This window comes from Sarcophilus harrisii, chromosome 3 (genome assembly GCF_902635505.1).
Source record: "Sarcophilus harrisii chromosome 3, mSarHar1.11, whole genome shotgun sequence".
Taxonomy (NCBI): domain Eukaryota; kingdom Metazoa; phylum Chordata; class Mammalia; order Dasyuromorphia; family Dasyuridae; genus Sarcophilus; species Sarcophilus harrisii.
In genome coordinates this window covers 461,354,257-461,372,443 of record NC_045428.1, presented here as the reverse complement: position 1 = coordinate 461,372,443, position 18,187 = coordinate 461,354,257, and the positions used below count along the sequence as shown (strand labels likewise).

The 18,187-nt window shown below is 39.9% G+C and overlaps 2 protein-coding genes across 3 annotated transcripts; both read left to right on the top strand.

Annotated features, from left to right (window-relative positions):
• Positions 1 to 3,021: 3,021 nt before the first annotated feature.
• PANX3 (pannexin 3) lies at positions 3,022 to 7,245 on the top strand. Its single transcript, XM_003764342.1, has 4 exons — positions 3,022 to 3,202; positions 4,191 to 4,333; positions 5,965 to 6,179; positions 6,606 to 7,245. The coding sequence occupies exons 1-4, from the start codon at positions 3,022 to 3,024 to the stop codon at positions 7,243 to 7,245; spliced, it is 1,179 nt and encodes a 392-aa protein (XP_003764390.1).
• A 4,476-nt stretch (positions 7,246 to 11,721) lies between these two features.
• On the top strand, positions 11,722 to 18,187 carry TBRG1 (transforming growth factor beta regulator 1). Of its 2 annotated transcripts, none has more exons than XM_031960956.1 (9): positions 11,722 to 12,042; positions 12,817 to 12,887; positions 14,281 to 14,513; positions 14,987 to 15,123; positions 15,387 to 15,533; positions 16,141 to 16,238; positions 16,396 to 16,506; positions 16,786 to 16,928; positions 17,585 to 18,187. In XM_031960956.1, the coding sequence occupies exons 1-9, from the start codon at positions 11,893 to 11,895 to the stop codon at positions 17,731 to 17,733; spliced, it is 1,239 nt and encodes a 412-aa protein (XP_031816816.1). In that variant the 5' UTR covers positions 11,722 to 11,892; the 3' UTR covers positions 17,734 to 18,187. The 2 variants fall into 2 exon arrangements, with proteins under 2 accessions (XP_031816816.1, XP_031816817.1); XM_031960957.1 differs by lacking the exon at positions 11,722 to 12,042 and adding an exon at positions 12,049 to 12,571.

Sequence of the window (18,187 nt, the reverse complement as noted above, 5' to 3'; positions counted from 1 at the left end):
TGCAAGTAGCATTATTATCCCCTATTATTCAACATATTAGTTAAAGAACATGTTGTTATAAGGGAAAACAAGGAAACCCTTAGAAGTTTTAAATTATGAGAATGAAGAGTGAACAGTTCTCCCCAAGTGAACAATTCTCCCCAAGTCTATTTTTCTTCTGCAAGGTAAGACTCATGCAAAAGACTATAGACACACTTCTACCCCCAAAAGCATAACAATAATCCTTAAAAACTCAACCAATCACTTCTAAGCATATTTCAAACAAGCAAACTAAAACACTAAAGTCAACAGTCACATAAATTGCCAACTGTGATTTTTCCTCAAATCTCTTCATAACTTGGAATTTGGAGGAAAATCTGAAATGTAGCATAAAAGAAAATTTTTCTTCCTCTACATTCAAGGAGGAAAAAATCATTTTATAATCCTTAAAATGCAGAGGACAATGAATCTCCAATTTTCATGTTAGAATGCTGTATGACAGAAGACCTTGAACAAAGCCCAGGAGAAAAACAAAACCTGCTTAGGATGATTGCAGGAACCAAATCCACCTAAGGAATTGAACCTCTGCTGCCATTCATTCTTTCTTTGTTTTCAAGATAATAGGAGGGAAAAACCTGTCACCATCCCAGCTTCTACCCACAGAGAACAGGCAAACTGCAGAAAGATGGAAAGCATCAGAATGTGAGAGGAGTTTTGTTTAGGTTAAAGGTACTCCATGTTTTCCTGTGTAGGTTTTGAAGTAAACTATCTTAAAAATCAGCAGTGAGCTGGTACATTGGATAGAGTGCCAGAAAGATGAATCTTCTGAGATTCTTATTAACTATGTGATTCTGGACAAGTCATTTCATCTTGCTTGCCTCAGTTTCTTCATCTGTAAAACGAGCGGAAGAAGGAAATGGCACAACAGCTCCAGTATCTCTGTTAAGAAAACCCAAAAAAGTCACAAAGAATCAGTTAGGTCTGAAAAATGACTAAACAAAAAATGAAAATAAAGAGGAAAAGAAGACCAATGGAAAAGTAAAGGAAAAGAAATAGAAAGAGGAGAAAATGGAGAAGAGAAGATCTTAGTTTAGGGAACAAAATTGGAGTGACTTTTGCCTCATGAACTCTAAATATAAAACATGGCATATCAACCAAAAATAACATGCTGCCCAATTTTCCCTTTTTGGTTTCCAAATCCTCAATAACATATTTTCCAAAGTTATCAAAGTAAAAACTCTACCACTCTCTTCCATTCTCATCCCAAACCCACATTTCATCCCTCCTCTGTTTGAATTAGGCTTATGTACAATTTGTACAATTTTTTCTAGTATTAGAATAAATATATACAAGTCAGTTGGACACAACAATAACAACTTAACAACAAAAAGATCGTAAATGTAATGAATTAAAACCTTTAGAATTAGACTTTAGAGAAAAGTTCATTATTTTATTAATTCCTAAAGATAAATCATTTTTGTTTTTTTTACAATTTTTTATTAACAACTTTAAATTATTATTAGATTGAGGTTTTTTTAAGGGAAGGTACAACCCAGAGAAGTATCACTCCACTTCCCATTCAATAAGCATCAATGATTCCCTATTGTCTCCAAGATGAAACATTAAATCCTCTATTTAGTTTTTAAAACCCTGCATAACCTTGCTCTTCTTATCTTACAATCTTTTCACTCTCCTTCTCTAACTCTGTAACCCAATGATACTGGCTTCCTTGCTTTTCCTTAAGCAAGATATGCCAAGTCTCCATCCCTGGTATTTCATACTGGTCGTTCCCTTTATTTATCTCTCTTCCTGCTGCCTTCTGGCATCCTTCACTTCTGGCAAGTCTCAGTGAAAATGCCAGCTTCTCCAGTAAGCCTCTCCTGGACCTTCTTAATTCTAGTGCCTTCCCTTTGAGATTGTCTACAATTTATCTTGCCTGCACAAAGTTGTTTGCATGTTGTTTCCTCCATTAAATTGTGACAGCAAAGTTTTTTTGGGATTGGGATTTTTATTTGATTTGGGGGGGAAGGGGAATTTTTTACCTTACTTTGTATCCCCAAAATTTAACACAGTGCTTGACACAAAACAATTAATAAATGTGTATTGACTTGGCTTAAGCAAAAAAGAAGTATACAATTATTCTTCTCCCTATCTGTGTTTTCTCTCAAAGTATATCCCTGGTTTTTCTTTTCTCATTCTCAATCAAAATTTTCTATTTCCATAATTCCTTCAATTACATTCTTTCTAGGTTAGTTATCCCTTTGGATTGCCATCTGAACACTAGTCTATTTCACAGAAGTTCATTACCAGATTTTCCATAGGATAATAAATGTTTCATCCATAATAACTCACACATGTATCACAGGGGGAAAAATCATAGATCTTTGAAATACTGAAATAAGAAATTAAAGATACAACAGAAAAGTCAAAGAGAAAATGGTAGTTTTAAGGTCAAATGCAGCAGAATTGGACTAGGAGAAGATTACAAAACCCAAACTTAACTTATCTTTGGGATAAAACAGACTATGGACATAGGATACCCAATTCTAGCTGAGCCTATGAGCTCCATCTCCACCCTAAACCACAAAATGAGGGTGGTCAACACATTTAAAACAAATGCCATCCAAATTCCACACCAATTACATCGAGGATGGGGATTGGCCATTTACCCCTTCATCACCCCCACCTCTCTACCCGACCCCCAGCAGCCCAGCAAAAAATAACTCATTAATGAGAGGTCAGCATAAAGCCACAGGGTCCCACCCAGATTCAGGATAGCCACAGTGGGAAAAGATGGTTATTCTGTTCTGATCTTCCATCCTTAGGGACACACCCAAGCCTCAAGCCTCCCTCTAATTAGTTGGTATTGGGCTAAACTGGGTCTCCACCAGTTATTTACAGAAACCTATGCCTTGCTCCTGGCCCAGTTCATTCCTGGGCTGCCGACTCACTCTGCTCAGAGGCCTGCAGGCTCTGAAGCACCAGCTTCCTTCCTTGCGTTTCTCTCCCTACGGCTCTGCAGGCCCCCTATTCAAGAACATCATGTCTCTTGCACGCACTGCAGCGGAGTACATGCTCTCAGATGCCCTGCTACCGGACAGACGGGGCCCTCACCTCAAGGGGCTGCGCCTGGAGCTGCCCATCGATCGAATTATCAAGTTTGTGACTGTGGGCTTCCCCCTGTTGCTGATGTCCTTGGCGTTTGCCCAGGAGTTCTCCACTGGTAAGCTATTATCTCTTCCAAGAGCTGTAAGGAGGAAAATATTTTCTTCTTTCTGCCAGAACCCTGCATCTCTTCCCTTTCCTTTCCACCAATGTCATTCTCCTACTCTGCCTGGTTGGTTTATTTTTCCCTATTAACAAAAAAACATTAAAACTGGTAAGACTTGGGATGCCTGAATTCCCCTCCTAGTCCTGACACATTTCTGTGGTATAGTAACTTGTATATACACAAGGCTTTCAGGATTAGCAAAACTCTTTGCATATGTTAACTGATCCTCCCCCTGCAATTCTATGAGGTATTATCCCCATTTTACAACAGAGGAAACTAAAATGGGACAGGGATTAAATGGGTCACATAACTAGTAAGTGCCTAAGGCAAGAATTGAACTGTTTCACTCTCTACTTTAAAAAGGGTATCTGACTTCACTTTGCCTCAGTTTCTCCATTTACAAAACAAGCAGATATGCTTTAGGAAACAATAGTAAAATAGATAATTAGAATCTTTTGGCACCACCACAACCACCTTGCCCCTCCAATTTTGCAGTCAGAATTCTAGGCATGCAACAGTCTGTTCTAAGAGGTACATTGTCAGTGCTTAATAAATGCTTATGGATCATTAAGACAAACAACTTAGAATAAATGAAGAACTCTGATCTGTCCAATAACCATTTTTTAAGAGAATGGTGCAGAAATGAGACATTATTTTTTGGATGTGACCTATGTGGCAATTTGTTTTACTTGATTATGGATATTAGTTACAAAGGTTTTCTCTTCTCTTGTTTCAAGGTGAAGGAAGAGGAGGCGGAGAAAATAAAATTTTTGTTGTTTGAAAAAATAAATTTGTTTTAATAAATATTATTGAACTAGAAGGAAATTAGGAAGATAAGCATAGAAATGATAAAGAGATTAAGAGTGGTTCACAGAGAACATCATTTCCTAGGTTTCCACTGTGTAGTTTAATACCACTTCAATACTTTTTCTGTTTCCAGGTTCTCGGATCAGTTGCTTTTCTCCCAGTAACTTCACCATCAGGCAGGCTGGCTATGTGGACAGTTCCTGTTGGGACTCTCTGGTGCATCATGAATGGGATGCTGCTGGAAATTATAAGACAAAATCCCTCTGGACCCACAAGGTACAGTGAATGCAGGCATAATCATTGCCTGGACCAATTGTTAGGTAGATAGGTGAAAAAAGCTTTGCTTAACATCCTATGTGATTGTGTTTATAAATCCACCAAGATGCCACTGACATTCATACAAAACCAGGGACTGTATTAAAGAGACCTCTTAGCTATAATAGGAATCTGAGGGATTCTAAATAGGATTTAGTAAGAATCAAATGAGATAATGGATGTAAGCACTTTGCACATCTTAGAGTGTTATATAAATGCCAATACTTATTGTTGTTTATTTTTATTATCTTATAGTCACTAGACCTAGAGTCAGGTGATGACTTCATCCCTGAACTTTTTACTACACAGTTACTCAGCTCCAGTGGTGTTCATAAAGCAATATAAGCAATAAATATAATTAATAAATATAAATCAAATAAATATAATCAGAGTAAGGAGGAAAAAATAATAAGTACATATACTTTTAAGATTATTCTACATTATTAACATATTCTTAAATCTAAATAATCAGCAAAACAATAGATCAAGCCCTAATTTGTAACTTCTGAGATATAACCAATCAAACTGAAATTTTTAAAATGGGCTTTAGCAAGTTAGTTAGAGAAGGCTCTGGACCACCGCTTCTAATCCTCTTTCACCTTATGAAATAGCATCACTGAAAAAATTTGTCCCTTTTTTTTAATGTAAAAAAAGAGTTCTTCAATTACAGTAAAGATAGATTTCTTTTTCACTTTTTTTTTCACTCTCTTCCAAGAGTGGTTTGAGGTCAAGGCATTTCCCTCTAATATAGTGAGAAGCTATGAATCAGTAATTCACAATTACAAATCAATTACCAAGTGTCTATTATGTACACACCATTGATTAAGTGTTATAAGGTTCACTTGAGACTTATATCCTAGTTGGGAAAACAAGACACACACATGGAATGCCCAGAAATTAATTAAAGACCATATGTTGTTGAACATTCGATGTTGTGGTATGAACACACATACATGAGCATATGGAAAATGGAGATAATAGTATAGTTTGGAATAATCATGAAAGATTTCATAAGAGGAAGTGTTGTGGAAAAGATTTTAGTTCTGATAAAACATTTTTAAATCTCTTCCAACAAGGAAAGTCTGGGCCCTCTTATACTATAATGAAGTCAGCTTTGAAAAATGAAGAGAATCTTAATGTTTAGTAATATGGAGAATTGGGAGGGGACTGAGATCACAGAAAGGGGAAGGAGGAGATTGCAGATGCTGACATCTCTTTTCCTAGTATTGTGCTATCAAATCTGCAAAACTCTGGCACTTAGTTCTGTTTATGGAAATATCTTTCACTTTCACTTTCTTTTCCCTGATGGTGGAATTTGTCCATTCTTGAAAATTACTAGCCTAGTTGGTGATCAGGGGATTTCCTTAATCTTGCTGAGAGTCACTGACCTTGGCCCTGCTAAGAGATAGCATCAGTCCTTGGGTCTGAGTTGGCTCAAAATTTATGCTGTCATTTATACCTTTGATATAGGAAGAGGGAATAGAAATATTCATCCCTTCAATGCTCTCTTTAAAAAAAAACCCTCATCTCATAACACTCAGAATTTTTGCTTTACTCCCAATAATCACTGAAGTTCCACTATCACCCTGCAGGTTCTCCCCTATTCCCTCTTGGCTCTGGCTGTAATCATGTACCTACCAACTCTGCTATGGAATTATGTGGCTGCTCCATCTCTCAGCTCTGACCTCCTATTCATTATCAGTGAACTGGACAAGTCTTATAACCGCTCTATCCGGCTGGTACAGCACATGCTAAAGATCCGTCAGAAGAGTTCTGACCCTGATGATTTCTGGGAGGAGCTAGAGAAGTGAGTTTATTGTCCCACCTATATACTGTTCTCATCTATTCTTTCCTGAAAGTCTGTCTAAGTTCCAATGAGAGTAGGAGAAGTGGCCTGGAGGTAGTTTGGCATCCATGCAATTAAAATCACCTCATTTTCTACTTGACCTTCTTTTCCAAGAATTCAAAATATTTAACACCTCATATCATCCTAAAAGGAGAAAAATGATGATGCCCTTGATAGAAATAGAGAAGTTTGAAAAAGGGATCAAAATAATAACTCCAGCTCAAAGAACACATTATTGAATGCAATGAACCTTTTCAGATGACTCTCACTCTGATACTATCACTATTTGGTTTTCATTGGGCAGGGATTTAAAAAGCTTTTCAAAGTCAACCATTGGACATGCTTGCTAATTCTACATTTTTTCCATTTTTCTCTCTTTCCCCCAAGGGCTCGGAAAGAACGATACTTTGAGTTCCCTCTGCTAGAGAGATACCTTGCCTGTAAGCAGCGTTCACACAGCCTGGTGGCTATCTACCTCCTAAGGAATTCCCTCTTGCTCCTCTTCATTTCAACCACTTGCTTGTACCTCGGATACTTCCACCTGAATATCTTCTTCCAAGAGGAGTTTAGCTGTTCTATCAAAATGGGGCTGCTAAGGGATGAGATTCATGTCCCAGATCTGATTACATGCAGGCTGACCTCTCTTTCCATCTTCCAGATGATCAGCTTTTCCAGTGCAGCAGTGTACTTAATCCTGGTACCAGTGATAATTTACAATCTGACACGACTATGTCAGTGGGATAAGCGACTACTCTCTATCTATGAGATGCTACCAGCTTTTGATCTACTCAGTAGAAAAATGCTGGGCTGCCCTATCAACGATCTCAATGTGATCCTGCTTTTTCTTCGTGCCAACATCTCTGAGCTCATCTCTTTCAGCTGGTTGAGTGTTTTATGTGTATTGAAAGACTCAAGCAGTCAGAAGCACCATATTGACACAGTGGTAGATTTCATGACCTTGTTGGCTGGCTTAGAGCCCTCAAAACCTAAACATCTCACATCCAAGGCATATGATGATCACCCATAGTCACAGATATGCAGGGTAAGAATTCTGATGGAAAAAAAAGAACAATGTCCCTCAATTGTTGTCATTGTTATTGAACAGAGAACCTCTGAACACATACTGTTTGCACGTTTTAGAATTGGAAAGACCTTTGGGGATCAAGTCCATTATAACCCAAAAAATTTCATTCCTAGGTAAAACCATAATGTTAGGCATTAAAAAATATGACTTGAATCACAGTGTTCTTGGATCTTAATAAGCAATAAGCTAAGGATAAAGGTCCAACTAAAACAGTGAGAAAGGGGCATGGAACTATTTATGAATATATGCATTTGGTTCGTGTTTTTGTTCCATGGTTCTTATCCAGATGCAAAATCCTAACAGGCCAAAGATTAAATGGACATTTAGCCAATAAATAGTGACTTTTACAGTAGTGACTCAACTCCTCAAAAATTCCTGCCATCATAAGAATTTGTCCATCATGTTTTGGAAAATAGATGATGGTGAAAGGAACCTGCAAACAGAGCCCAATCTGTCTCCAAAGCTGCCCTGAGTGATTGAGGCAGGCAGAACCTAGGCCAAAATGAAAATTTTAGAAAAAGGTTATCATCTTAACTAGGTTTAAAAATGTATCATCTCCTCCTTTTCATCATCACCATCACTCACCTTGATACATGTATAATGTTTTAAGGATTACAAATAACTTTTCATTATCTCAACTAGAGATTTACAACACTAAGGGGCAGAACCATGAATTGGATTCCATATCTCTTCCTGGAGAGATGTCATTGGAATTCAACATATGTCATTGAAAATAATTCTGTACAACTATACATTGCAAAGGCCATAGTAACAAAACAATCACTATTAAAAAAGAATAATAAACTGTTGGTACTGAGTTCCTATCAACAAACTTCTTGTTTAGAGACAGCCAATTTTATCCAGGTAGCAGCACAATGGTTTGTTACACATAGCTCAATCCTGCTACTCAATGACATGGAAGTTTTTACTTGCTCTGTTTTTCTAACCTGCGCTGATTTTCTCCTGCTTAGGCAACCCAAGGGCCTTCTACCTTGGGAGAATCAGTGTTAGTCCTACTACAACTCAGAACTTCATACCTCAAGGATCCACCTGGCTCAGCCTCCCACAAAAACAGGGATTCTATGTGACTTCCTCTAAATGCACATTGTTCTCTGACACTATGCTTAATCTTAATCATCACTGAAATCTAAATTTCTAGAAATATATATATATATATATATATATATAGAAGTAGGATTTGAACTCATGACCAGTGATTCTAAGTTTAGCACTATCCACTGCTCCACAATGCTTTCCCATGAAAATATAATCTATTATATATAATCCCTACTCTTAAGGGTTTTCTCAAGAAATTTCACTTTTTTTTTTTTTTTTTTTTTTTTTTTTTTTACTATGGATGTGGAAGCAAAGGAGGTGGCAGGAAGTCAATTGACCTTCATATTATAAATTCCTCTTTTCAGCTGTACATTTTTTTAGGTTTCTGCAGAAAATCATTGCATTTGCAATTTAAACTAGCAATAAAGCTCCTGGAATCAAAAAAGGATTGATATACTTGATTCCTATAAATTTACCAAAAATTCATCAAACTGGCTTGTAATAGATTGCTTTCCCACTCAAGTACTTAGGGATCCTTCAAACAAGTGCCTCAGGAGGAAGAGTCAGAACTAAATTCTAAACTTTTTTATTTGGAAACCGATGAGTTCCATTAACTCAAAGCAGTCTGAAACCTATATCAAAGGAGATGTTTTTCCTCAGCCTTCTATATACGGATGCAAAGAGGAGCCAAATAAACCTAGAGCCTACTGGCCTAGAGACCTGAAAAAACCTGGGCCTAAAATAAATCAGGTAGCTGACAAAAAAAAATTAAACAAAAATTGAAAACTGCCTACACAAGCTACTGATTCTATAGCTCTGTAACCATTAACTGGGCAGTTAGGTGGCACAAGAGATAGAGGGCCCAGCCTGGAGTCAGGAGAATTCAAGTTCAAAGTCAGTCTCAGACACTTATTAACTATGTGGCCCTGGACAAGTCATTTAACCTTATATGCCTTGGTTTCTTCATTTAGTTAGATAAGGAAATGGCAAATCACTCTAATTGTGTGGTTTACCAAGAAAACACAGTTAAGTGGCACAACAGATAGAAGGCCAGCCTGGAGTCAGGAGAATTCAAGTTCAAAGTCAGTCTCAGACACTTATTAACTATGTGGCCCTGGACAAGTCATTTAACCTTATATGCCTTGGTTTCTTCATTTAGTTAGATAAGGAAATGGCAAATCACTCTAATTGTGTGGTTTACCAAGAAAACACAGTTAAGTGGCACAACAGATAGAGGGCCAGCCTGGAGTCAGGAGAATTCAAGTTCAAAGTCAGTCTCAGACACTTATTAACTATGTGGCCCTGGACAAGTCATTTAACCTTATATGCCTTGGTTTCTTCATTTAGTTAGATAAGGAAATGGCAAATCACTCTAATTGTGTGGTTTACCAAGAAAAACACAGTTAAGTGGCACAACAGATAGAAGGCCAGCCTGGAGTCAGGAGAATTCAAGTTCAAAGTCAGTCTCAGACACTTATTAACTATGTGGCCCTGGACAAGTCATTTAACCTTATATGCCTTGGTTTCTTCATTTAGTTAGATAAGGAAATGGCAAATCACTCTAATTGTGTGGTTTACCAAGAAAACACAGTTAAGTGGCACAACAGATAGAAGGCCAGCCTGGAGTCAGGAGAATTCAAGTTCAAAGTCAGTCTCAGGCACTTATTAACTATGTGGCCCTGGACAAGTCATTTAACCTTATATGCCTTGGTTTCTTCATTTAGTTAGATAAGGAAATGGCAAATCACTCTAATTGTGTGGTTTACCAAGAAAACACAGTTAAGTGGCACAACAGATAGAAGGCCAGCCTGGAGTCAGGAGAATTCAAGTTCAAAGTCAGTCTCAGACACTTATTAACTATGTGGCCCTGGACAAGTCATTTAACCTCATATGCCTTAGTTTCCTCATTTAGTTAGATAAGGAAATGGCAAATCACTCCAATTGTTTGGTTTACCAAGAAAACACCAAGTAGAGTCACAAAGTGTGGGTCATGAATAAATTATAATATTCATCAAATGTATAATTACCATAAAATGGGTGATGTTATTTAGTAGTTTTTTTAAAGTTTTTATTTTTATTTTTAAATCATCACCACCTCTACCTACCTATAAAAAGTTTAAAAAAAAAAAAAGAAAAATCAAGCCCTCAATAACTAAAGAAATTTCCACATTAGTCAAATCTAAATTACCTCCTCTCGGTCAGAAGGTGAATGAAGAAATTTCCATATTAGTCTAGTTTAAATTACCTCCCTGTCAGGAAGTGAATGAATCATTTCGCCTTCATTCTCAGGAATTCCTGATTTATCAATAGGTTCTACTCTGAAATAGGAAACTTCTCCTAATTTTGCTCCACCACGCTACAACAGCTCTTCCCAGTGTTCTCTCAAAGAGCCCGTTTTGGGTTGATTTGGGTTTTTCCCTCCCAAAGCTGGTAAGAATCTCCACAGACAAGAAGATTCCAAAAATGTATCTAGAAAGCCAGGAGTGATCCCCGGGGCGCTACTTCACTTTGTTTTTTTTTTTTGTGTTTTTGTTTTTGTTTTTGTTTTGTTTGTTTTTGTTTTTGTTTTGTTTGTTTTTGTTTTTGTTTGTTTTTTGTTTTTGTTTTTTTTCACCCCCCCCCCCCCCCCGCCTGCCCGTTTTCTCCTAAGAGGACGTTTCCCAGCTGACCCCGTACCACACAGTGCATGCGTCTTCCGCCAGCCCGGCACGCCCCTCCCACTTGGCTTTGGCGTTTCTCATCGCCCAGTAGAGCTCTGGAGTTAAGGCGGAGTTCCTAGTTAGCCGCGTCTTTCTCCTTAACGCGGGGGACGAAGGAGGTAATTTGTGGCTTTGGTTTTATTTTAACCAATGAAATCACGGGCCGAGCACTTTTCCCAGCGTTAGACCCAAACGTAGGAGAACTATTGCAAAGCGCTGAACGCGGCTCGAGTGCAGCTTAGCCGCCCCGAGATTCTGGGAAACGCCCTTCTCTAAGGAGACGCGAGATGCTCGGCCCTAGAAGCCCTGCGGGGGAAGGGCCGTCCCAAGTCTTGGGCCAGGGTCGGGCCAGCGGGACACACGCGGCAGTGCCAGAGCCAGGGTCTAGACAAAAACCTGCAGGAGGAGACCGGGAGACGGGATGTGCGAGAAGGGTTGCGCTTCCCACGAGCCGACGCGACTTGTAACCTAGGGAACGGGTCGTCCCGGCGTTCTCGTCCGCCAGAAGGAGCTTCCGAACAAGCGCTTCGGCAACCTTTCCCGGACGCGCAACCGCACATGCGACGTGTCGCGGCCTCGACCGCCAGGGGGCGCAATACTTCCGGACAAAAACCGTCATTTCCTCTCAGCTTGGGTCCCTTCCGGTGGCTGGCGGGATCCGGAAGCGCTGGAGAGCGGGCTCGGCTAGCTGTCCCCCGGGCCTTCTCGGCCCTTCCCGACGCGGATCCGGCAAGCCGGTTCTCTTTTCCTTCTCACGGGAGCCGGAGCCGATGCCGCGAACCCAGGCGGGGCCTCCGGAACGCGGTCCCCGGAGCCCCGGCGGCCGGGCCGGGCCATGAGCCTCCTGAGCGGCTTCGCCTCCTCTCCTCTGTCCCCGCTGCAGGCGAGCAAGCCCAGGATGAAAAAGCCCCCAAAGAAGAGCCAGAACGAGAAGTACCGGCTGAAGTACCTCCGGCTGCGCAAGGCAGCCAAGGCCACGGTGTTTGTGAGTCCTCCTGCCCGTGGCTTCCCGCCCCTGCCAGGGCCGGCTACTACTCCACCCCCCACAATAAAGCTCCTTGCCCCAGCTGCGCCTCTGGGTTTCCTCTCAAGAGCCTGCCTCCCGTACAGAAGACTTAATCCTTTTCCAAAACCGGGGCAGTTGGCGGGTCGCGGTGTTTTACTTGTTGTGGGGAGGGAAGATCTGGTGACTTACTTAGGATGTGGAATTCTCTGTTCCACCTCATTTTCCGTCCTACCAAAAGCATGGAAAGTTCCAAACGTTTTTCCTAGAAATTCGAAAAAGGGATATGGAAATGGACTTCTCGCGTAAGGTGTTGCGTTTTGCTTTGTGGCTTCTTTAAGGGTCCTTCCTAAGGTATGGGAGCAGCCGAAGCACCCTTGAGCAACTAGGTTCGTGAAATGTTTTAAGCAAACCAAAAAAAGTCACTGCACCCGAAGGAACGTAGACAATGGCAGATCCTCATGAAACAGACATACCCTTTGGTTACATTATTCTGGCATTCGTATTAAAGGTTTGAACAGATGCTCTGCTGTGAATATCTTCTAAGGGTCTCGGGGTAGAACTCTTCCCCCCCCCCCCGTCTGTCACCCAGGAGGGAGCTTTGTTCCTCTGTTTTCTCCCTAGGCTTCAGTAGATGCCCCAGCCCTGAAAACTTAAACATCCCATAGCTTAACTAGATTTTCTTTAACTTCTAGCCAGTACCTTTTATTCCCGATCCTATTCAAGTGATGATGCTTTTCAAAATTTTTCCTAAAGGAAAATGCAGCTATTTGTGATGAAATTGCCCGCCTTGAGGAAAAGTTTATCAAAGCAAAAGAAGAAAGGAGGTGAGTCAGTTATATTTCATAGTTGCAAACCATATTTTTAATTGGTTGTGCAAAATAATACAAGATTTTTTTTTTTCTTTTTTGGGACTTCAGTACATGCAGAGACCCTAGGCATATAGGCTTTCTTGAATAGTGAGTCAGCTTTCCACAGGTATTTTAAGCTATGTGTGCCAAACACTGTACTAAATCCTGGGGATACAAGAAGATAGTTTCAGCCATCAAAAAGATCATATTCTAATGGTTAAAGACAACCTGCAAACGTATCACAAGATATATGCAATGCAAATGGAAGGTAATCTCAGAGGGAAGGGGCAGGAGGAAAGATCTTCCACAGAAAATGGGATTTGAGTTGATTTTTTTTGAAAACCAAGAGACAGGAAAGGAGACAGACAGTCCCAGACATTGGGAACAGCTGTGGAAAGCACAGCATCAAGAGATGGAGTGTCATATGTAAAGAGCACAAGGCCAGATCTCATTTGAGGTTTCTTGGCAAAGATACTAGACTGGGTTGCCATTTTCTTCTCCAACTCATTTTACATATGAGGAAATTAAGATAAACAGGGTTAAGTGACTTGCCAGGGCAATACAGCTAACAGGTGGCTTTGACTCAGGCCTTCCAGGTCCAGTGTTCTATCTACTGAGCCACCTAGCTGTCCTGTTCAATGTCCAGTAAAATGTAAATGTATACATGGTCAAGAGTATAAAAATATGGTCCCACCACCCCTCAAGACTTGAAATATCTAAAAAGCATGGCTCTTTAAACTTTTCCTTCTCATGACCCCTTTTTGCCCGAGAAATTTGTACTTGACCCTGTTATATAAGTATATAAAGCAAACATTTCTTGATAATAAATCATAATTTTGTAATCCCCCTCTTTCAGTTGTGAGGTCTCCACCAACAGTTTAAGAAGCTGAGATCTAAAGGAAACTTAGGGGCAATGGGAAGAAGAACTGATCATCTCCTAGTGTCTTTTTTAATCTTTTGGATCTTAGATAAGGACTGCACCTTAGCTTTAATATCTCCTTCCCTTTCCCCCATTCACCAATCCAGTATAATATTAATAGCTCATAGAATTGCTTAAGGTTTACAACTCATTTATCCTGTAGCCCTTTCAGGTAAGTAGTTCAAATACTATTATCCTTTTATTACAAATGAAACTATTCAGAGAGATAATGTCTTACCTGGGTCCCATAGTTAGGTAAAAGTAGAGATGGGATTTTAATCCAGGTCTTCTGATTGCAAAGCCAGTACTCTACTATAATGTTGACATTGTTGTACACAGTTCTAGTGTTTTTTAGTACCTAAAGCTCAAATGTAATTTTGACAAAGTAAAGCATATGCTATACTTTTTTTATCTTTTTTTTGGCTTTGTTTTGTCTCTTCGTCATCTAAGGTACCTCCTGAAAAAGCTACTTCAGCTACAAACTCTGACTGAAGGAGACACCCAGACTGTAACAACCACCCACAGTTCTAACCTGCCTTTGAGTTATGGTGTGGCCACCTCTGTGGGTCCCATTCAAGGAGCCGGACCTGTTCCTGTATCCAGCTCTGTGGTTGAAGAACCATTTGGGAAGAAACCCAAGAAGGAGAAAAAGGAAAAAGGAAAAGAAAACAACAAAGTGGAAGGTACTTTGCCTAAGGGTGTCAGTCTGCTAGTTTTCTCACATTCATAGCAGATAACCCAGCACTGAGACTGGTGTCTACCTATTGCCACCAAAACACCTTAGCACTGGTAGGAAGAAATTCAGATTAGATTCAAAGTAGACATAAAGAATAAAAGCTGGGCTCCCATCTTTTTTTGGATAGAGAGGTACAATAGAGAATAGGTCTCTTTTAGGAAAGCTCTCCTGGCTTTGAGAATTTTAGACAATTAAATTGAAACTCTCAGAGGGGGAAGACCCCTGGGGTACAAAGGGCTAATTGGTTATGAGAAGGTGGGTGAATTAGTAATAGTAAGTACACCAAGGGCCTGAGGAGAAATCCCAGGGCCCAAGCAGTATGTAGAGCCAAAAAACTGAACTGTAGTTTCCACATGTAAATTCTGCCCCTTTACTCAGTACAAGGAACCTAAAGTGGGTGACCCCAGGTTTGCGTTTCAGTTCTGAAGAAAGCATCCAAGAAAAAGAAAATGGAGGGAGGTGCTCGCAAGCTGGTTCAGCCCATTGCCCTGGATCCCTCAGGACGGCCTGTGTTTCCCATCGGACTAGGGGGTCTAACAGTTTATAGCCTAGGGGAGGTGAGTGAGACCAGTGGTGGGTAGAGAGGGTGATCAGCTAAATTTGGGAATGGGATTAAATGTCAATGAGACATTTCTGGTCTGTTCCCATTAGCAAGTAACCCCTTGCTAGTCTGCACTATTCCTAGAATAGTCCCCAGGAGATCAGGTCAGTTTTCTGCTATACACACACTCCAGGGATATAAGTCACTATTTGTCAGTTCCAGGTGACCCCAAGTTGTGACCAAAAACCTTGTGGGGGTGGGGGGTTCTTTTCACTATAGATCATCACTGATCGGCCTGGCTTCCATGATGAGGGCGCCATCTACCCTGTGGGTTTCTGCAGTACCCGAGTATATGCCAGCATGAAGTACCCGGACCAGAAGTGTTTGTACACCTGTCAAATCAAGGATGGTGGTATGCAGCCCCAGGTACTAGTTCTAGACATTGTGTATATCTGTCTGTGTAGGTTGAAGCTACTATAAGAGTTCACAGTATGACCTACCAATTTAAGAAGATGAGGTTCACCTATAGAGTCAGGAATAGTATGACTCACTTGGACCTCAGGGTACACTAAGTATGAAAGAAACTAAACTGGGATACAAAACTCCTAACTTTTTTCCATATTTTTCTTCTTAAAGCAGATAGGGTATTGTCCAATTTCCTAATCATTACTACTTCCCGTCAGGATTTGTATTCATACTTCATTGGTTTGTACTTAGATTACAACTATGAGATTGAGTGAAAATAGAGGATCTAAGAGTTTCTAAACTTTGCTGAAGAAGAGTGCTGGGAATATACTAGCCTGCCTGACCAATCTAGATAAATTAAGGGCCCACAAATCAATCAAACTTTCCCAGTTTTATTTGAGTTCTTTTCTTGTTCTGTGGCTTTCCTCTGAGAGAAGCATTCTTAACCAATATCCATTGTGAGACAGAGTAGCTTCAGATTCCACAGTGAGGTAATTATAACAGTAGCATGATTTGTATTCTCACCCTCATTGGGATGATCTGCCTACTCCATCATCATCTTTCCCAGTTTGAGATTGTGCCTGAGGATGACCCTGAGAATGTCATTGTGGGCTCTTCTGCAAATGCCTGTCATGCTGAACTGCTCAAGATCATCAGTGCAGCTAGGTGAGTTAGCCTACTGGTGAACAAAACGCCACGTATTGATACATGTTGTTGTGAGATATTTTTCTTGCTCTCAGCTTTGGACTGAGGTCTTATTTTCTTTCTCTTGGATCCTTGTACTTCTGAATAGGATATTCTAGTTTTTCCCCTTGCTCTTTAGGGGGAAGCTACTTCCCAGTGTGCTTCCATCTGGAGCTGATTTCTTTGGTTTTTCTCATCCAACCATTCACAACCTGATCCAGAGTTGTCCAGGAGCTCGGAAATGTATCAAGTGAGTGTGGCCACATCTGCTTTCCCAAGGGAGGAAGAACCAGAATAAACACTTGACCAGAGAACCTAAGGCTAAACTAGGACTCTTAACTATGCCAGTCTGTTTCTTTTATTTATAATAGATAATATAGTGGGGTAGGGAGAACTTAGGTTTACTGAAGGGATTAAGGATCTGGATGTTGAAGGATGTTCATAAAAATAGAGTAGCCAAATATATACTAAAATGGTTAGGGGAAAATAGATTGTATTGCTAACAGAAATGCTCCCTCTGATTCTACAGTTACCAGTGGGTGAAGTTTGATGTGTGTAAAACTGGGGATGGTCAGATCCCCCAGGAGCTGCCAGACAATGATGAAACTATGAGCTTTGAGGCCTTTCAGAGACAGCCCTTTGAAGAAGATCACAATGATCCCATTCTACCAGGTAACTTTATTTTTTTCTTGAAATTATCAAATTTTTGCCAACCTATCCTTCTGCCCATGGATTGATATCACATAATTCAAGGCCTTATATGGTATGGATTAGAAATAAACTCAAGTCTTGGGCCATAGAATTTACTGCTTTGATTGGCTTTCTCGGCAGAATTGCTAGAATAAGCACCTAAGGATCTAAGAAAAACTATTCCTCGTCAATTTTGTTCCTGACATACTGATAAGGAAGGGCACTAAAAAGCTTGGTCTTTGAAACAAATGAGCAAACTAAAGATATTTTGGGATTGGTTCTGGTTCTCCCTTTTTGGATTGTCTCCTCACAAATGGAGGCCATGCTTTTTCTACATAAGTGAGCCTGATCAAACAAAATAATCTACATTAGAGCCCTTTTCTAAAGAGCTTAGAAGACTAAATTTGAATTAAGCTTTTGCCTATTATATCACTGTAATCTTAAACATCTCTCCATATCTCAGGCCTTCAACGTCTTCCTTTATAAAAAATAGCCATTCTTACTATATAGGCTTATTGGAAAGATAATCCTGACGAAATTAAGTAAATGATGTAAGAAGAATTAATTGCATAGGCTTACTTAAATCAGAATTGTGACCTGGCATTAGGGAGCAGTAGAATTTATATTGTTTTTTCTAGGATCTCTGGATCTCGCAGGGCTCCAGTCTGCATCATTTGTATCATCCTATCATCAACCTATGTTCCTGACACACGAGTCCCTGCCAGCCACTCACCTGCAGCACATTAAGTCTCCAGCCCAGTGCAGTCCAGCCCACTCCTCAGACTGAACACGACAACAGAGAATATACCACGGTTTATCAGTGTGAAATTTTAAACTTAAGATAAAACTTAGAACATATGAAAGTAGCAGAAACCAGCCTCAGTGGTGGAAAGAAGCATTGACATCCTTTATCATTTTATCACAGAAGATCTCTTGGTAAAGACTCTGGCTGTTTTTATCTTTTGTAATAAACTTTTCTTGTCATTCCTGCTTTGTTTTCAAAATGTTGTAATCAGGATCTCACTTTGCTGCTGCTGTTTTTTCTGTTTCTGCCTAAGGCTAAGGTGAATTCCCCTCTCTTCATGTAATTCATATTGCTGAAGCTTACATTACAGAAAAAAGTGATGATTTTGACTTAAAGCAGTTTGTCATCTAGTTATACAAGTTAATCTGAATCAATCCTTTGGTTCAAAATGCTACTTTTATTTTTATAGTTAGATTTCATTAAAGGATTATACATA